Below are 21564 nucleotides of genomic sequence, written 5' to 3'. Positions count from 1 at the left end.
TTGCTTGTCACTAAAAGCTGGTAGTTTGTTTCAAAGATGCCAAATTATCTGCAAACACTCTCCAACCACTTGCCAAGCAGTAGTGAAACTGTAAAGAGTGTGATGCAAAGCAGAATCAGAGACCTTTGCCTTCAAAGTAAAAGTTGCATGTTTTTAAATGGGGTGGTATCAGAGGTGAGGCACATCTTTTACTTGAAAGATGAGGTGAAATTAACCACGGCCCAGTCATTGATGACTTTGTTCAGTGGTGTGAGGAGTCTTATCTCCTGCTGAACATATCTAAAACAAAAGATATGGTTGTTGATTTTAGGAAACAACAAAATGGGCACGGAGTCACTTTAATTAAAGGTCAGAAAATAGAGCAAGTACAATCATATAAATATCTTGGGACAATAATAAATGAAAAACTGAACTTTGATCAAAATTGCAAATCAGTTTGTAAAAAGGGTCACCAGCACCTTTATTGTCTTAGGAAACTTGTTCACTTCCACATTGACCAAAAATTTTTAACTTTGTTTTATCGTTCTTTTATTGAGTCTGTTTTATCCTTTTGTTTGGTGACATGGTTTGGTCAGACCTCTGTCACAGAGAAAAACTCTCTAAATCAGATAGTGAGATGGTCCAGTCGTCTGATAGGTGAGCCACAGTCTTGTTTAGCCTCCCTGTACTCTAAGCAGGTACAGAGGATGGCTTTATCAATCCTTAAAAATGGTTCCCATCCTCTAAGGGGTGAATTTCAGCTTCTTCCCTCAGGACGGAGGTTTCTATTTCCGAGATGTAGGACAAAGCGTTATAAAAATAGCTTTGTCCCCGTTGCTGTCACTGAATTAAATAAGAACTGTTTTTGATTCGAAATATACTATATATGTGCCACAGTGAGCTTTATATATTTACTAGGTATGTGTGTTTTTAAAGGGATGCCAATTTTTCATTTTTCTGTAAAGCAAATTTACCTTGCCTTTGGGTATAAATAAAGTTACCTTGACCTTGACCTTGTTTGATATAGTTCACTAGGACTTTTTGAACCTCTGGAGATGGACTGGGCACATCTGTGGATGAGATAGTGTGCACGCTGTGAACGAAACTCCGTTCTGACCCAGAACGGAGTTTCTTCTCTTTTTTTTAAACTCCATTTTAATCCTGAAGCTGTGGACCCAGCTGCTGTGGACACATTCCTCCCTCTGACCTGTTTTGTAGGTCTCATCTTTGTTATCTCTGACCTGGAAGAAACCAGGCATGTGTATATTTGCAGTGTGTATATGAATGTGTGTGTCCAGCTGCAGCTCACCGTCGTCACTGAAGTCGTCCACCAGAATGATCTCATAGATGAGATGAACCGGGGTCCTGTTTAAAACACTGGAGAGAAGACAAAAAAAAAGTGATTTAAAATATTAGTCAGTTTGCACAATCATAAATAAGTATTCAAAACAAATGCATAAATGCATGGAAAAAGCTGACAAGTAAATGCCAACCTGCAGTGATGCAAACACACACTCAGGTGCTCATGAATCCATTATGTACGCAGCACACGCCATACGAAACAACATATTGAAAATGTCAGCCCAAATTCCTGTTATGAAAATGTATGACGTGTCGCCTCTAAAAAAACTATTTCATTAAAGAGGAAGATTGAAACATAAAAAATTCATAACTTTTACTGGAAGAAAATGAGAAAATGTGTTTTGTTCTGGGTGGGTTTCTGTTCCATTTTATTTCATTATTTCTACCGTTCAATAACCTCTGCATTCATCATGTCCTCTGGAGAAGTGTAAAAAAGGGAGAAAAGGAGAGGAGGATGAATGTGGGACAGGGAATGAAGAAATGAGAGGATGGAGTAGATAAAAAAAGAGGATAGAAAAGTGAAAGAAATGAAAAGAGAAAAATCAGGGAGGAAGAAGAGAAGAACAGAAGTATGGTAAGGGGAAGACAGGGAGTGAAGGTAAAAAGGTACAAGAAAGTACATGAAAGATGAACAAGTAGAAAATCGATGGCTGAGGATCACGGTTGAGGGAACGGGGCAGAGGAAGAAAGGAAAGATAAAAGAAAATATTAAAAAAGCAATAGGGAGAGACTGAAGAGTGTAAATGAAAAGGGGGGAAAGGAAAGGTGAGAAGAAAGAAACCAAATGAGACAGAAAAAAGGTGAAATGGAATGAGAAAGGAAAGAGATCTGTTCCTTCTTCATATTTATCCTGTTCCAAAGGATGAAAATGAGAAAGAGATACAGGCAGGGGCGGAAAGATACGAGGATGAAGAGAGAGCAGGAATGGGAAGGGGGAGTAAGTGGGGAAAAGGGTGAGAAAGTTTAAATGTGAAAATTAAAGGAAGACGAGGGAAGAAAAGAGCTAAAGGAGGGGTGAGCAAGCATAAAGGAGGGAAAAAAGGAAATCAGACTGAATTGACAGGTAGAAAAGGATAGATAGAGGAAAGAAAAACGGGGGGAAGGAGGAGGAAATGAGTAGGAGGGTTGTCACTTGATTGAGACTAAAAACAGGGAGGTACTGTGTATGGAGAAGAATGGCAGAGGTGAAAATTAGCAAGAGACTAGTGAGGAATGGATGGAGGAAAGGTTGGTAATGTAGAGGGAGGAGGAGGTGTGGAGAGAACCTGTGTCTCTGGGGCACTGGACCCCATCAGGAGGAGTTATGGATGCTTGGAGGTAGAGGGTAGGAGAGGTGGGGCGAGATAAAAGATAATGAGGGAGGGGGGAAAGAGAGAGAGGGGGTCAGGGAGAGATATGACAGCATAGTAAGGGAGACAAATAATCCTGATGCTAACTCTCTCTTGCTCTCTCTCTGTGGGCTGAGGGCCGATCAGGAGAGATGGATGAATGGATTGATGGATGAGATGGAGAGGAGGGGGAGGAGAAGGAAAGGTGTGGAGCAGGAAAATAAATGAAAGAGGGAGAGACGGGTGGAATCAAGATGGAGGGGAAAATAAAGACGGTGAGATGAGGTGATCAAGTAGAAAGAAAATAGTGCATTTATCGCATTAGTTCCCATTAAATCACCCTGTATCCATCTATGCATCTATCTATGAAACAGATATGAGTGAAAGGACACAAATCTCTTTTCCTTCTCTCGCTACAACTTTTCTTCTCCCTTTCACAACCTCCAATTCCTCTCACTAGCTTCCATCTACGCAAACACACACAGACACACACAGACCCACACACACACAGGAGTTCCCATTCTCTGGTTCACAGGCCACTAGCTATGAGGCTTAACCTCCCCTCAGGCGTGCTGAGGGAGAAGCTATCTTCAGCTCACAGAAAATATTATCACCGCTGACAATACCGCAGTCGGCTGCCACAGAATAGCAGCTCTATATCTGCGCCGCTCATTTCCAACACTCTATATATCAGTTTTAGCTGAGAATTTTTTGAAAAATTTTCATTACCTACAGCCGTCATTTGGAGGGTGCTTTCATCCAAAGTGCCTTAAGAGCATGCATTTTTAAAGAGTGGCAGGTGTGGGGCCCCGTGGGAATTTAACCCCACTCTCTGGCAGTGATAGCACTGATCTTAAATGGGTGCTACTGTATGACTGCCAGGGTGAGGGGTTCAATTCCCACAGGAGCCATGTATACAGGCTGAGAGCGTTCATGCTCTCAGAGTAGAGTGAGGCACTTTGAATAAAAGTGATAAAAGCTTCCTCTGAAATATCTGTGAAACAACAAAATGAAAACAACTGTTAAGCAAGAAGAGATATTTAATAAATTCAAAATTAAAATTAAAATTTTATTTGTCACACACACACAACCATACACAGTATGACGTGGGGGTGAAATGCTTGTAGCTGTACAATGTCCGACCATTAAATGACAGAAAAAAAGGTTTTACAATATTTACAATTTAGAGGTTACTACAAAATTTACAAATTAACTTGGGAATTTACAGTAAAGAATGTGCAAATAGCAGAAGAGATTATAAAGATTATAAAGATTATAAATTATAGGAATTATAGGATTATAGGAAATGTGTGGTGGTGCGTGTGGTGATGTGATGTGTGTGAGAGTCCAGTCTTATAGTGACGTGTATGGGAGAGTTCAGTCCTACACCTGGTTCAGGGCCCGAATAGCCTGGGGGAAGAAGCTCCTCCTCATTCTCTCTGTTTTGGCCTTAAGGGAGCGGAGGCGCTTCCCAGACCTCAACAGTGAGAAGAGTCCATTGTTGGGATGGGAGAGGTCAATCATAATCTTCTTAGCTTTGGTCGCTTGGTGTAGATGGACAGCAGGTCAGGGAGCTCTGATTGAATGATGCGTTTGGCTGAGCGCACCACTCTTTGCAGATCTCGTCTGTCCTGCTTGGTGCTGTTCCCAAACCAGGTGCAGATGTTTGCCGTCAGGACGCTCTCGATGGTGCAGGAGTAGAAGTTCTTGAGCGCCTTCAGTGGCAGATGGAAGTCTCTAAGTCTTCTGAGGAAGAAGAGATGCTGACGGGCTTTCTTAACCAGGGTGTTGATATGACAGGACAGGACCATGACAGGTCCTGAGTGATGTGGACACCCAGGTATCGGAAACTGTCCACTCTCTCCACTGGCGTGCCACTGATGATGAGGGGTTTGTAATTCCTCGCCTGCTTTGTAGTGAAGTCCACGATCAGCTCCTTAATCTTGCTGATGTTTAGGAGCAGGTTATTCTCCTGGCACCAGGTCTCCAGGTTCCTAATCTCCTCCAGGTAGGCCGTCTCGATGTTGTCGGAGATCAGGCCCACAACAGCAGTGTCGTCAGCAAAAGTGACAATGGAGGTGGTGTCTGATGTGACTACACAGTCATAAGTGTACAGTGAGTACAGCAGGGGGCTTAAAACACAGCCCTGAGGCACTCCAGTGCTGAGTGAGATGGAGGGGGAGACTTGTTTTCCCACCCGCACTGATTGGGGTCTGTCTGTGAGGAAGTTGAGGATCCACTGACACAGTGATGAGCTGAGTCCTAGATCCGTCAACTTGGTGAAAAGCTTAGAGGGAATTATTCGTGTTGAATGCTGAATTGTAGTCCACGAACAGCATCCTAACATAATTCCCTCTGCCAGTGTCCAGGTGACTCAGGGATGTGTGGAGCAGGTGAGATATGGCATCGTCTGTGGAACGATTAGTCCGGTAAGCAAACTGAAGTGAGTCGATGGTGGCAGGAAGTGAAGAAGTGATGTGATCTCTCATCAGTCTTTCAAAACACTTCATCACAATTGAAGTCAGTGCTACTGGACGGTAGTCATTGTGGCAAGCGGGCTGTTGTTTCTTTGGAACAGGAACAATAATGGACTGTTTGAAGCACGTGGGAACGACTGCTTGGGCCAGGGAGAGGTTGAAGATCTCCGTGAACACCGGTGCTAGCTGGTCAGCGCAGGCTCTCAGTACCCGGCCAGGGATTGCATCTGGTCCTGCTGCCTTCCTGGTGTTCACCCTCCTGAAGGTGTTCCTCACGGCATGCTCTATGATGATGAATGCATTTTCTTCACTAGTGCACTCCGAGCGCGCGCAGCCGTTTGTTTTAATTGCTGCGGCATCGAAGCGAGCATAAAACGTGTTCAGCTCATCAGCCAGTGAAGCATCGGCATTCATCATTGAAGAAGCTGGTCGTTTATAGTCCGTTATAGTCCGCAGTCCTTTCCACAGGCTCCTAGAGTTGCACTGTCGTAGCTGTGACTCTAGTTTTTCCCCGTAGCTCCGCTTTGCCTTTCTGACCGCACTGCGCACGTTGTAGGACGCAGCCTTGTATAGGTCCATATTACCGGAGACGAGCCCTTCATTGTAGGCAGCGGTGCATGATCTCAGAGCGTCGCGGATGTTTTTATCCACCCACGGCTTCTAGTTGGGAAATGTTCGGATGATAGTTCTTTCTGCTGTCCGCTAGTTTCCCGATAAATCCCACAACCGCTTCCGTAAACATGTTGATGTCATCAGAGCTGCGCCGAAACATGTCCCAGTCTGCGTCATCCAGTGCGTCCTGCAGCGCGGCCACTGATTGGTCCGTCCAGTGAGCGACCTCCCTCCTGATTGGTGGTTGCTGCTTTAGCCTTTGTTTGTAAGCAGGCATGAGGAAGATGGCGGCATGGTCCTATTTACCAAATGCCAGCAGGGGCTGAGCCTTGTAACAGTTCTTGAACGGGGTGTAGCAGTGGTCTAATGTCCTAGTGCCCCGGGTGGGGCAGTTGATGTGCTGGTGAAGGTTGTGAAATGTCCGTTGAGATTCACTCTGTTAAAATCTCCCATAACAATGAGTGCGGCATCTTGGTGAAGTGTTTGTTGATGTGTGAGAGCCCCATGTAGCTCACATAAGGCAGTGTCCGAGTCCGCATGAGGCGGAATGTAAACAGTGCAGGCAATGACCGCGGTGAATTCCCGAGGGAGATAGAAAGGGCGACATTTAATGATCAAAAGTTCCAGATTGGGCGAGCAAGAGCGTGTGAGTGGGGAGATGTTTGTGCTGTCGCACCATCTGTTGTTCACCATCAAACACACTCCACCACCTCTTTTCTTCCCCGACTCCATTGTCCTGTCCATGCGGTAAACCGAAAAGAACCCCGTCGGCTGCACGGCGTGGTCTGGTATCACTGGGTTCAGCCAAGTCTCGGTGAAGCAGAGGAGGTTGCAGTCCCGAATGTCTCTCTGGAACTTGATTCTGGCTCTGAGGTCATCAAGCTTGTTCTCGATGGATTGAACATTGGCTAGCAGGATACCGGGCATGGGTGCGCGGTGTGCGCGAGCCCGTAGCCTGTTCCTGATGCCGGCTCGTTTCCCTCGAGGCCATCACTTGGGGTCGCGTCCTTTGTTCTCTCTCAGGATCTCCTTTGGCCAGGTTGGGTCCGGAGTTAAACATGGTGAAATGTTCGTGTATTGTGGACCAATAGAAACCAAAGTGTCTCTACTGTAGCGAATTTCTGTGTTTTGCATGATGCCCATGCAAGATTATGGCAGATATAGCAAAAAGTGACGAAAAACTGCAAAAAGGGGAGAAGTTGGGGCAGAGCATCGAGCACGGCAGCCGACCTCACCGTCGCCATTTTGTATTGTCAGCGTATAAGCAAAAAGACATTCTGTTGCTATTTCATCAGCACATTACAGAAGATTGATTATCAGGCTAAACAGAAAGCACATCCTGTTTGCTAATGACTTCACTGATCAGGTAATGTCTGGAGAAATTTAGGTCCAAAGACTGTTTGTGTCATGGTCCGGAGTCTGTGACTCCGTGTTTATGTTAAGTTTATTATTATTTTGTGGTTTTGTTTATTTTGGGTTTTTGTACTCTCCTGTTTCACGTTTCATGTTCCTATGTTCTGTGTCCCCCAGTCTGTTAAGTGTGTTTCCCGTTTTATTTTGAAGGTTCGTGTCTTTTGTCAGTGTTTTTACAGGGTGGGCCATTTATATGGATACACCATAATAACATGGGAATGGATGGTGATATTAAAGTCCTGTTTGTGGCACATTAGTATGTGTGAGGGGGCAAACTCCTCAAGATGGGTGGTGACCACGGTGGCCATTTAGAAGTCGGCCATCTTGGATACAACTTTTGTTTTCTCAATAGGAACAGGGCCATGTGACACATCAAACCTATTGGTAATGTCACAAGAAAAACAATGGTGTGCTCGGTTTCAACGTAACTTCATTCTTTCATGAGTTATTTACAAGTTCCTGACCACTTATAAAATGTGTTCAATGTGCTGCCCATTGTGTTGGATTGTCAATGCAACCCTCTTCTCCCACTCTTCACACACTGATAGTAACACCGCAGGAGAAATGCCAGCACAGGCATCCAGTATCCGTAGTTTCAGGTGCTGCACATCTCGTATCTTCACACCATAGACAATTGCCTTCAGATGACCCCAAAGATAAAAGTCTAAGGGGGTCAGATCAGGAGACCTTGGGAGCCATTCAACTGGCCCACGATGACCAATCCACTTTCCAGGAAACTGTTCATCTAGGAATGCTCGGACCTGGCACCCATAATGTGGTGGTGTACCATCTTGCTGGAAAAACCCAGGGAACGTGCCAGCTTCAGTGCATAAAGAGGGAAACACATCATCATGTAGCAATTCCAAATATCCAGTGGCCTTGAGGTTTCCATTGATGAAGAATGGACCCACTATCGTTGTACCCCATATACCACACCAAACCATCACTTTTGTTGTTCCAACAGTCTTGGAGGGATCCATCCAATGTGGTTTAGTGTCAGACCAATAGCGGTGGTTTTGTTTGTTAACTTCACATTACCAATAAGTTTGATGTGTCACATGGCCCTGTTCCTATTGAAAAAACAAAACTTGTATCTAAGATGGCCGACTTCTAAATGGCCACTGTGGTCACCACCCATCTTGAGGAGTTTGCCCCCTCACACATACTAATGTGCCACAAACAGGACTTTAATATGGTAAATGGTAAATGGCCTGTATTTATATAGCACTTTAATAGTCCCTAAGGACCCCAAAGCGCTTTACATATCCAGTCATCCACCCATTCACACACACATTCACACACTGGTGATGGCAAGCTACATTGTAGCCACAGCCACCCTGGGGCACACTGACAGAGGCGAGGCTGCCGGAAACAGGCGACACCGGGCCCTCTGACCACCACCAGTAAGCAACGGGTGAAGTGTCTTGCCCAAGGAAACAACGACCGAGACTGTCCGAGCCGGGGCTCGAACCGGCAACCTTCCGATTACAAGACGAACTCCCAACTCTTGAGCCACAATCGCCCCATAATATCACCAACCATTCCCATGTTATTACGGTGTATCCATATAAATGGCCCACCCTGTATTTCACTCCCCTTGTCTTGTTATGTCCAATTACTCCCAGCCATGCCTCGCTCCTGTTTCCCATTTCCTGATTGCCCTATGTGTATTTAAGCCCTATGTTTTCTCGTGTGTGTTGCTGGTTCGTCTGCGTATCTCCCTCCGTTGTCTCTCCGTGTCTCCCTACGTCTCTGGGTTTGGTTCTAGGTTTGTTTCGTTAGTTGTTCCGGTTTAGTTTATTCTCATCTCGCCGTTTCTGTTTGTTTTTATTCCTTCTTACTTAATAAAGTTCACTCTCGTCAAAAGCTGCATCTTGGGTCCTAATCTACAACTCCACACATCTGCCACGCCGGACATAACAGTTTGAGTCTTTGATCATGTCAACTCTTTGTTTTCATGTCCCACCCCTAACCTTCCTATATTACACCCTGTCCGAAGCTCTGGGTTGAGTTATGACAGAATGACTATTGGATAACAGCCTGCAGTTATTTGTTGTACTTTCAACAAGTATTACTCAGGTTACCTGAGCAATACTAGTCTATTCTTCTCTGCTTGGACCTTGGTCTTCAGTTCACCCCAAAGATTTGCAGTGGGATCAAGTAAAGGCTTTGTTTATGCCCCTTCGTAGCTAATCAGGAGCAATGTATGCTTTGGGTTGTTGTCATACTGGAAGAAAAAGTGCCGATTCAGACCCAGTTTTGCTGATGACAGTTTGAGGTTGTCTTTCAAAATCTTTACATATCCTTCTGTTATCACGATTCCTTCTGCCTTAACAAGATTCCCAGTTCCAGATGCAATGATGCATCCCCAAAGCATAACACTCCCAACACTGTGTTTCACTATGGGGACAGTGGTTTTAGTGTTGTATGCTTCTCTCTTCTTTCTCCAAACATAAGCAGTCTTGATGGCCAAAGAGCTCTGCTTTCGTCCTATCGGACCAAAGGACGCTCTTCTGGTATGCATAATCTTTCTCCAGATTGTCCTTAGCATACTTCAATCTGGCTTGAAAGTATTCCTAAATTTATTGATAGTACTTCTCACTCCAGTCCTTGTACCTTAACCCTGGGAAAGCTTTGCATATCCAGCATACTTCAATCTGGCTTGAAAGTATTCCTAAATTTATTGATAGTACTTCTCACTCCAGTCCTTGTACCTTAACCCTGGGAAAGCTTTGCATATCCATCTCCTGCTTTATGAGCGTTAATGATTTTTTTAGTCCCCTCTGATTTCTTTTGTTTATGGTATGATGCTTTCGAGCAACAGCTCAAACTCTTGCTTAAGTTTTTTACTGTGTGTAAAGTAGAAGATAATCCTCTGTCTTAACTTAATTTTACAAGTTTTGAGCATTACAAAGTTAAAGTCCATTATTGCCCACCAGTGATTTGTGCATTCTTTGCTAAAATCTGAACAAAAATTTGAAACTTCATAAGGGAATAATCATTTTGGTCTCATCTGTACTTTCCTAGACCCACTCACTGTCTCTGTAAGGTCAAAGTATTCTGTACTATCAACAAAGATGCAGCAGATGGTGAAGCAGGACTTTTATTCATCTTCAAAACTCTCTTCTCACCTAGAAATGTCTTTAAATTTAGTGAGAAAATAATCATAATTTGGTAACAACAAAAAAAGAAGATTCCAAATTAGAACTAAGCTTGAGCCACATCAAAGTCGTAGATATCAGTCTGTGGTGTACGTACTCATTGATACAAACACTCAGTCCACACTTCACCTTGACCACTAACTTTGTAAAATTCTCAAAAGCCTTGTTTAGTTTCAGGTATTAAACCATTAAACCATCCTTGTTTGTGCACTAAAACCTCTCCAGGAAATGTGTTTCTGAACATGTGAAGTAAATACAAAACCTCCTTCAGGTTTTAGATTGTCTCGCCTCTCTACTGCTCAGGGTTTTATACACAGCTGAGAAGTGATGCTTTCAACTTTTGGGAACTCGATTTCTTCTGCTCCGTTGGTTACAGTAAAAACACACTGCCACTCTTTCCTTCATGTGAATGGGGTCTGTGTTATATTTGAACTGTAAATCAGCTGAAGAATGTTTCCCGTTACCTATTATTTTTTCTACAGTTAGAAGTTAAGAAGTTAATTTACTTTTAACTACTATCAGGCTTTGCTTACATCAAAATTCTCCTGTTTTCCTCTGTGGAGCTTTCACCTTTTCTCCCTCTCTCTCATGCTTCAGCTTGGTTACCTCCCTCCTCCTTCCAAACTCTCTCTGCCTGATTGCTTAGCTGACAGCCGGCTCTTCTGTCCTCTAGCTTGCTGGAGTAATTCATCACTCTTTTTTCCCCCCACCTCTGAATCTACCTATCTTTCCATTCATGCACATCTTCCTCCAGCCTATTTCTCTATCAAGGTCTCTGACAGCAATGAAAATTTTTTCCTATGGATGTCAAATATCTCTTAAAGTATTTTGTACATCCACGCAGTATTAAAATATGTGGTATTAAATGCTGATGCATCTTTTTTTAAAAACAGTATACTTTGCCCTTTTCACTGCATCTTAAATCCATCTGTAGAAAATCTCTCTCTTGGAACGAATTCCTGATTCAGCCACTCAGTATGTTCTGTTCTGTCTAGCCACCAGTGATTCATTATCCTATATATCTGCACCCAGTAAATACTGTCTCATCAGTGCTGATCTATCACTATACATCTGAATCTATCAGCCTTAGTCTGAAATCAAAGTGCTAGTTTGTCCACATTAAATAAAGTCTTGTCCCCGCTAATTTGCAGAAATCTATTTTGATATTCACTAATTACATTCTCATTATGACTGTTTATTTAGAGCAGGCCTGCCCAATCCCAGTCCTCGAGAGCTACTATCCTGCAGCTTTTAGATGCATCCCTACTCCAACACAGCTGAGTCAAATGGTTTGATCTCTTCAGCATGCCATCATGTTTGGCAAAGGCCTGATAACAAGACATTCATTTGATTCAGGTGTGTGGGAACAAGGATGCATCTAAAAGCTGCAGGACGGTAGCTCTCGAGGACCGGGATTGGGCACCCCTGATTTAGAGGATGCTGTATGTATAAGCTCGTCAGTGTTAATCTAATGCCTCACAGACGCAATGAATGGTATCTAGATGGAATAGCATCTCATTACTAATGATCTGTAATGTTACAGTATCATTTACATTATAAGTCTCGTCAAAGATTATTCTGAGCTGATATGGGTATCAAATGCATTTATCTTGGAAATGCCCTTTATTCAGCAATGTTAAATTCTTGTAGTCAAAAAACGATTTTCCATCTGCAGGAACTTATATCTGGTACTATGGCTCTGCTCAGAATAAAACAGGTAGGTATGCAATTGATTAAGTCAGAAACAGCATGAAAAGGAGTAGCTATATGGGTTCCAAAGTGGCTTGCAGATGTGGAGCAGCTGTGGGCAAGCTTATCGTGATCCCTTGAGTGATTCTTTGTGGTCTGCTTAAAGTAATGCTATGCTTAAGCCTGCCTAAAATACTTTAGGGAACTAGGCACACATCTTTGTGTCAACTCCAGCCCACAGACAGACCAACATGGAAACATTATTAGAAATACAGTCACATGAAAGAGTTTTCAATGGACTCTATACAGTGAGTACACCCTTACTACTTCCATATGAATTCAGAGGGTAAGTAGAAGCGATGTGCAGCTAATCAAATGCAACTGTTTAATTGATCATCAAGTGCGACTCCTGCTATAACGAGTTTTGGCAGCTTTACTGTAGTGTTTAGGAGTGAGGTAGCACAACCCCATAATCTTGACAGGAGTGAATGTCCAGCAAATTTCCCCAAAGGTCAGAAAAGCTGTGCAAACCTAAGAGGAACTGAGAAAAACAAAACAAACCCCCCCCCCCAAAAAAAACCCCCTACACTATACACCTACAGTTTGTATATACAATTTTAAAGTTCATGACGATTAGTGCCAAATTTAGCAAGAAGTAAACACATCACATCAACATAAACAACAACATAAACCCCTCATACCAACTGTCAAGCATGGTGCTGGAGGGGTGATGACTTTGGGCTTGAACCTGAACACCTTGCAGTCATTGAACAGACCATGAACTCCTCTGCTAAAGCTCAGATCCAACTGGATCATGCAACAGGACATAGTGGCTGAAGAAGTAAGGAATTTGGTGTTACTATAGGTAACTAAAGTCCTGACCTGATTGAAAATTTAAGGCCAAATTGTGCAAAAACAAACACTAAAACACTCATATAGAAAATTATTACTTCATGTTACTGGTGCTAGAAGGTATAGTTAGTAGTTAGTCTACTTAGTTTTTTACAGGACTGCACAGAGACTACTGAGAAATTTCTGTTTAACTTGACTGCATGTGTTGAAATCACAATTACAAACAAAACATATATTTGCCTGTCAAACAAGCAATAAAAATACATTTTAAATACAGACTGTTTGTATCTAAAATAATGTTTACGTATTGGGTATTTCTATATACTAAAAACACGTGGGTTTCCTTATCTATGAAAATGCTTTAGCCCAAAACGAAAGGGATAATGATTCAGGTAGAAGTATGTGACAAAGAGCCAACAGAGTGGGAGGAAGGATTTCGTAAAACAGCCAAGTTGCAGAAGGAGGCAGAGACTATAAATCTGCCTCGTCCTCCTCCTAATAAATCCTGAGTGATCAGTTCTAAAGGAAGTGTTCTGGACTCTTTACTGTGCATTTTTTAGGACCACTGAATCAGAAAGTGCTGAGCTGGTGCTGATCTAGAAGTGGCATTTCTACACTTGCAGTGCGTGCTGGCTGCTGAGCAGAGCAGGATGGTTGCTTGGCTGGATTACAGACTGACTGATGGACCGATTGGGTAATTAGACAACTCCCTGAGGTTTATTTCACACACAAATTTAACACTTGACCTTCTTAAAGAAAATTTCTACATTTAAACTGTACAAAAAGAAAGTCTGTTGAACTGCGATGCTAATTGTGGTTCATAGCATCATTTACTTTCTAATACTACAAAAGCAAGCAAAACTATCTGCAAATAATACTTCAAACCACTGTGTAAATCATAGGTAAATACCATTTAGTATAACCTTCATACTGGTCTTGAAGACAGACTGATCAGGTAAAGAATGAAGGATCCACCAAATTCTTCCTAGTTATAATTCTGTTAGTGTTTTACATTTTTATTCTAAAATAGTTAAGAAAAACATTTTATTATTTTATTTTTATTGGACTATAAGAACGGGGATTTAAAACTGTGATGAGTGTGCAATGCTGCCTATAATGTTTCCACAACAACAAAACGCTTCAAAAATGCCCCTCTCCAGATTATTTAGAATGACAGCTTGAGCTTGAAAATATATATGATTATATGATCAACAGAAAATGTCCTAAAGCTACAGGAATGAGTCCCTTCTCAGCCAGTCCTTTGTTTCATTTGCAAAAAGCAGCATGTGAAACAGATATGTAGATAACACACAGCATGTGTGTGCTGCTTGGCATATGAAGGATGTAGATCAGGGGTGCCCAATCCCGGTCCTCGAGAGCTACCGTCCTGCAGCTTTTAGATGCATCCTTGTTCCCACACACCTGAATCAAATGAATGGCTTGTTATCAGGCCTTTGCCAAACATGATGGCATGCTGAAGAGATCAAACCATTTGATTCAGCTGTGTTGGAGTAGGGATGCATCTAAAAGCTGCAGGATAGTAGCTCTCGAGGACCGGGATTGGGCACCCCTGATGTAGATGAATGCAGTCTTGGGTGTCATTGTGTTTAGAGTGCCCTCACATAGAGAGGAAAAATGAACCACAATCAGCGGTTAATTGAACGCATGTAAACAAAAACGCACGATAAGTGCGGGCTGGATATCAAAACAAATATCACACCCGAACATTTAATTAACCCTTTTCTCCACTCAATTAACATTCAGTGTGCAGTGATTTGGCTGAAGATGTAAAATGAATTGAAAACATAATGAACAGTGAAATGCATTAAACTAGATTTTATTTAATAGATATATTTCTTCATCTGCAACATGCTGCCACAATCAATCCCTTTTGTAGGATTTTTTATGTCATTAAATTTGACATTAACATAACAACCAACCGAATCATAACATACAATAACATATAACATAACATAACAGTAGGAATGATGATCACAGAATAATATTTGTAGCGCTTTTCTCTCATTTTCCCATTTCCTGCTGTAGCTCCTTTGTACATAATGAAACCTTTGCAGTTCAGGAGCCTGTTTTACATGAAAACACACACACACACACACACACACACACACACACACACACACACACACAGAGCCAAAACAAACTAAATCTATTAAAAACCAAATATCCCAAAAGCTCCTAGTTTTTATTTTTCTGTCATTGCCTCTCTCTCTCTCTCTCTCTCTCATGTGGCCTGCTTATCTCTTGCCCAGCGGAGACAGAAGATGAGATCAATTTTCAGGATCAGACCTTGATTAAATATCGACAAGGCCTGGCTCTCCCTCAGAAAGCAACTCTTTGATCACCAGATGAAAAGCTTTCAAAGTACCCATCATTGTCTCAAATCAAACTTATTAAAGTTCGGCGTGCATACTGCCGAGCCCTAAAGCACACAAAGGTCCAAAATTACACCCCTTTGTAATGTAATTGTAGGCATTCAATACATTTTCAGTGTTTTCAGAGTCCTTGAAGCAAAACATGATTGCAGATAGTAAAAAGCAAACTTATCTTTCCATTATCAGGCTATTCAAGTTTTTTTTTCTATTCTTTTTTCACTCAGCATGAATAGTGGCGTTTGAAATTAGACTTCAGTTGTCTATGACTGAATGCCTGTCAAAGCCTCATAAAAGAAAAAATCTACAAAGTTTCACTAAACTGAAGATCTTTGCAAACTTTTCATGATCCAGTGAAGAGACAGGCACACTGATATTTTTAAGCATTTTTCACACAAAGAGTACGATGCTGAAGCTTTTTTCCAATTCAGTATTTTAACTCTGCCTCGGTTTAGTGGTACGTCCTTCCCTTCGGCTTTTCTTGGGGCAGTTTTATAAACATTTGGTATTCATGTACTCGTGGAAATCTCTGGCAAGGTGTTTGCCAAGGAGAACTTGTTTGTGCAGCTAAGCAGGACCACCAGTTATCAACACATTCAAGGTACATTATGCCAGATTTTCTATAGTGTGTTATAATACTAAACTTTAAAGGACACCTATTAGTATCATGGAAATCATTCTGACACTTCTAAAAAATAATAATAAAACAAAAAACTACCACACCAATACAGCCTTCTGGCAAAAATCAGCCATATTTGGGCGAGAAGATAAATGCAACTAATAGTTAAATATTTAACTATAATAGTTTTTTGTGCTGATGCAGATTGGGGCATGTAAAATGTGCTCTGGTATCTTTTCATGTAGTTAATCATGTCGTAGTTTTTTAATATGTCTTTAACACTGTAAACCTATACAATTAGACCAATAATAATGAAGTAAACTAGCAAAGTAGTTTTGGTAAAAGCCAAATGCAAAAATGATTTTATACAATTCCCAAAACCTAGTTTTTGTTTGTTTTGAGCCACCACCGACTCAACCATCTTTCTGTGTGGATTTTGTCACCCTCTCAAAAACTTACGCAGGTAAGAAATGGGTAAGCAGTGATAGGAACGAAAACAATATGAGAATTTGACTGAATGACCTTTTGTGAGCACTTGCAGTAAAATTTCATAGGGCACAAATATAAGCTGAAAGCACTGCCTGGCTATAAAGTCATCAGTCTAAAAATTGATGGTTTGTTTTGAGTGAGGGCAAATGTAATTAGCACACAATTTGCTCTTAATGGGCCACAACCTGCAAAGCCACACCATAGTCCATTAAGGACCCTTAAGCAACCTACTAAGGGACTATGGAAACACTCTGTGATCCCACAGCGTCACTCTGTCTTAGAAAAAAAAAACATACTTTGTAAACATCGCATCTAATACGTTTGTTTCCAATTTACTATTCTCAAAAAAGATCTGTGTGTAGCCTCCAATACAGAAGTTACTCCACACTTACAGTCTCATTACTCATAACATCACCAGTTTCTGTTTCTTGGCTGTTTTTTCTGTTTCAGAAAAACTGCAAATGTCAAGTGATCTGTTGCAGCACTCTTAACTCGTCTGAGCTTTACCTAAGTGCGTCACTCTCTCTGTAAAGACACCAGTTGAAGCTCTTCTGTCAAGTGGCTGATTTCTGTTAAGACACCGATCCTTTAGTTTGGCAGGGCTAATTTTCACAAAAACTATATGAAACGTCAAAAGCTGACAATTCTTCAACAGTCACACCAAATCCACGCAGGGTTTGTCCCCTTTCCTTTTGAAAATCACCAAAGCCAAAACAAGGAGAGCCTGTCCACAATGAAAATTTTAAAAAGTTTTTTTTTGAATGTCAAACTGATGAGCATCTCTGAATGCACATCAAATTGAACCTTGGCAGGCGAAGCCCACACCAGGTGCCACTCCTATCAGCTAAAAACAGGAAACTGAGGGTACAAATCACTGGATTCACCAAAATTGGACAACAGAAGATTGGAAATACATTGCATCCATTCAAAATATGATTTTCTAGGGAGAGATACAGTCTTTCATTAAAAAACACAAATACTCTTTTTGCTGCAAGCAACTTACTTTGTTATATTAACTGGTATTTAAGGGCAATAAAAATACCTAAAAATGTCTAAATACAAATAATACACAGCTTAATGTCTTTCAGATGGACTATACAGTATATTTATCTTCAAATGTTTTAATGCCAAGCAAACCAGTTTGGAGCAGCGTGGAAGCTTCAGAGGATCTAATGCACCCTGGTGAGCACAAACGTTCCAAATTCACAAAGTAAAAATAAAAGGCAGCTAAACTACTTCTAGCTCCAAGTCACTACCGGCAAACACACACACACTTGTACGCATACAGAGAGAGAGACAGAGCCAAAGGGAGCAGAGGGGCCCAGGGAGACAGATTGTCTTTTAATTGGTTGAAAACTGCAGAGCTCTGAAAAGGGCTGAAGGGGACACACACACACAGCAAACATACACACACAAATCACAAAATGTCCTCTGTGATAGTGAGGAGACGTAGCCAGTCCCTGCTGACTGACTGGTATAATGAGCTGAACTCAAGCCAAAACTTGTGTGTGTCTGTGAGTCTTTGTGTATCTGTTTGTGCTGATTGTGGGTGTGGTAACCTGCTGACAGAACGATGGTTCAATGATAGAGTGGATTGAGGGTCAAGAGAATGTAAATGTGTGTCTTTTGAATGTTGCTCTGCTTACCGGCAAACAATAAATAAAGTCAGAACAATACAGGTTGATGAAGGCTGATACGATTTAATATTTCAATACCTTTTCTTCCTTTAGGGGTTGCCAGAGCAAATCATCTGCCTCCATCTCACTCTGGCATCCTCCCCTGTTCCTCAAATCCTCTGCATGTCCTCTTTCATCACATATCATCTGTAGTTTTAATATTTTTCCTCCTGCCTAGCAGCCCCATCTTCAGCATCCTGTCCTATATATCCAGTATCCCTCCTCTGTCCATGTCCAAGCTGCTCAACCTGAGCTGTCCCTCTGATACACTCATTTCTAATCCTGTCCATCCTGGTCTTCAACTTCAACTCTGCCACCTCCAACTCGTCCTCCTGTCTTTTCCACCATGTCCTGAATACACATTATAGGAGGTCTCACCACCATCTTGTAAACCTTCCCCTTCACTCTTGCTTCTACTGTTCTGCAAGAAATTCCCCCAGACACTATTCTCCACCCACTCCACCCTACCTGTACTCTCCTCTTCACCTATACTGTTACTACAGTATGCTTTCTCTATATCCACACTCTCAAAGGATACATTATATCTTTAGTGCTTTTTCTCAGCATAAAGCCATACTACTCACCATACTATCAGCATACCACATCAGCTTGTGAGTGTATTTTTGTTCACGCTTGTTCTTAAAAATTTGTAGCAATTAACTTCCCCATTCCTCAGTTATCCCCTTACTCTCCAAGACTGTGTTAAACAGTCTGGTCAGTCTTTTGCCCTCTCTCCACACCTTCATCGCCTCTTTTGATGCCTTCACTAGCTCGACCTTATATCGTGTTGGTCTTATTCCTGGACCAATAAAACAAATGTTTGTCCAGGTTCAACATTGCAAGTGACCAGTCACATTGTAGCAATGTCATAGTTTTGCTTCATGGAAACACGTCACACCACACATCAAATCATAAAGTGGTGAACCCTAACCCACACTCTAACTTTAGCTGTAACCTCTAACCCTATCTATGATTTTTTCCTGAGTGGATATGTGTAGGTTTTTTCCAAGTCACAGAGCTATGACATCATAGCAATATAATTGTTTAGATGCAATTTTGATCCTGGAAAAACATTATCTTAATTCAGGAACAACATTAACACAAGGATGAGATCAGACAGACTGCCTCATCCTTACTAATCTCTGCACTTCATTCAGCAACTTTCCTTCATCCATCCTCTTCTCCCTCCTTTTCTTCATTCATCGGATCCTCAAAGTACTCCATCCATCTATTCTCAACACTCGCTTCCTTTGTTAGCACATTTCCATCTCCATCCTTAATCACTCTAACCTGCTGCACATCCTTTTTAACTCAGTCTCTCTACCTTGCTTGTCAATACAAGTCCTTTTGTGTCCAGTCTCACATACCACTCACTATAAGCCTTTTTCCTTTGCTACCACTCTCTTTGATGTACACCTAGCATCTCAGTAATCCTGTCTACTTTTTTCATGACTTTAATATTTAGATACAAATAACCAAAATCCTCCTAGAATTGGGATTGGGTGTGAATTACATAGCACAATTGCAGTTTTATCACTGAGCTCTACCATATAGAAGTCTCAGATGTGTGTTTACCTCTTGATGGTCCGCAGCAGAGTTGATCTGGCCTCATTGTGAAAGGTGATGATGATGGAGGTTGAAGGAAGTTCTGAGTCGTAGTGAAGAGTGGTGCACCTAAAGAAAGAGAAAAGCATTACTCAATGCTACTGGCAAGGAACCCTTTGATTTAGTAAAAGGCATGTCAAATTTTAAAATGCTGTATTAAAAGACAGGTAAACATAAACTGTTTTGAACTTTGAGTAAAAGTTAAATGAGCAACAAGTCCTCCAGCTACTCTTTTGTTCAGCTCAGCTCGCTGTCAGTTCCCAAAATATAACAAATTGACTTTCAGGCAAGACACACATTTTCAAGTTGAGTCAAAAATCAAAGGCTGTCTGATCTTGACATAACAAATCTGGCAAGAGATTAGAGGAGCACCCATGTAGCAACTGTGGTCTCCACCACCCTAGCCAGGGATAGTCAAACATTACAGTGAGACTACTGCATCAGCTGACAGCTCAGCTCATATCCTTCTAAACCTCAAGTCCAAGCCACTTTGCAACCCAGCTCCATCCTTGTCACTCCCGTTAATAATATGACTTTATTAATGTCATATCTGTTGTCGCTATATGTCTGCTTTGTGCTTGGGTCTTGCTGCTGTTCCCTGCCTCTAGTTTTCCATGTATCCCCAAACAAGAATGTGTAGTACCTGACAAAAAAACAATGCTACTAAATAAAAATTTCTAAAACTGACTATACTGGTAAAACACAAAAGGCTTGAATTAATGGACTTAATACAGAATGAATGTAAGTTTATTATTTAAAATATTTAAATATAAAAGAAAATTACCCCAACTATCGTCAACATGCATCAATCTTGACATTCCTTCCCAGATGATTTCTCTCGCACTCACACTATGTGATTGTAATGACCCACACCTTGAATCACATCTTGGCTCATGTAGTGGTAGCAAACTACATGAGGCATGGAGGTTCTGTGACTATCAGGACCACCCCCACGATGATAACCCCAATACGGGTTTAATATCTATGACTCCCAGTCAGTTTCCAAAACTGAAGAAGGATTTTAGATGAGAGAGAAAATGTCTTCATGAACCTAAAAAGAAATCCAACTGCTTTCAACTTAAGTGCTTAAGACTACCATGATACATGCAAAACAAGCAATTTTCTAGAATTTCTATTTAATTATTATTTTTTTGTGATGTGCTGGTATACAAACATACACTATACTGGTCAATAGTACTTGTTTCAAGGTGATTACTGTGAGACTATTTCCTATAATGTTGGCTGCTCCTGTCTTCAGGTATAACACACACACACACACACACACACACACACACACACACACACACACACACACACACACACACACACAGTAACCAAGTGATCAGACCAGACATGTTGAAAATGAATTATAGATGACCACCACTATGCTCATTAGAATACGTTGCAAAGTGTGTGCATGTTTGATTGCAGTGCATTCGCTGGGTCAGCAGGCTTTTCTTCTAAAAGAGAAGAGGAACGCACACACACATCACACGCACATACACACACAGACGCGCGCACACACACAGGCGCACTGTATAATGAGAAGACTGGCCTTTACCTATCAGATTGATGGATTGGTGACATTTTCCAACAGAAACAGTCTGCTTGGTCTGTTCTGGCCTTTATTTTTAAGAAGTTAACCTTTCTCGAATATGTGTGTGTCTGTGTGTGTTTGTGCATCTGTGTGTTTGTAGAACTAAACATACTGCACCATTAACCAGCCTAACATGTGGTTTTCTGCAGCTCACCTAATCTACTTCCATAACGTGTTTCATTATTTGTTTTGCAGAAGGCGACGAGGTTAGAATATTTAATTTAATATACCGCATACAAGCAAGAAAAATATGATTGGTTTTATCCATTTCCTTTGATACAAAACAGGAAAAAAAGTTTCCTGTTTTGTATCATT

The 21564-nt window shown here is 41.5% G+C and overlaps 1 protein-coding gene across 2 annotated transcripts in view; it reads right to left on the bottom strand.

The window, feature by feature from the left end:
* galnt14 (UDP-N-acetyl-alpha-D-galactosamine:polypeptide N-acetylgalactosaminyltransferase 14 (GalNAc-T14)) overlaps positions 1–21564 on the bottom strand; it is a 237701-nt gene that overhangs the window by 89646 nt on the left and 126491 nt on the right. For both annotated transcript variants that reach the window (XM_085432502.1, XM_085432500.1), the window contains exons 3-4: positions 19623–19721; positions 1289–1356 (exon numbers count right to left, since the gene is read on the bottom strand). In XM_085432502.1, coding sequence (XP_085288628.1) covers positions 1289–1356; positions 19623–19721 — 167 coding nt within the window. The remainder of the gene's footprint in view (positions 1–1288; positions 1357–19622; positions 19722–21564) is intronic.

Source organism: Copadichromis virginalis, linkage group LG15, assembly GCF_057382275.1.
Source record: "Copadichromis virginalis isolate Kocher_CV1m ecotype Utaka linkage group LG15, C_Virginalis_male_GT1.1, whole genome shotgun sequence".
In the NCBI taxonomy this organism is placed as follows: Eukaryota; Metazoa; Chordata; class Actinopteri; order Cichliformes; family Cichlidae; genus Copadichromis; species Copadichromis virginalis.
This window is presented reverse-complemented; position numbering and strand designations above follow the sequence as displayed.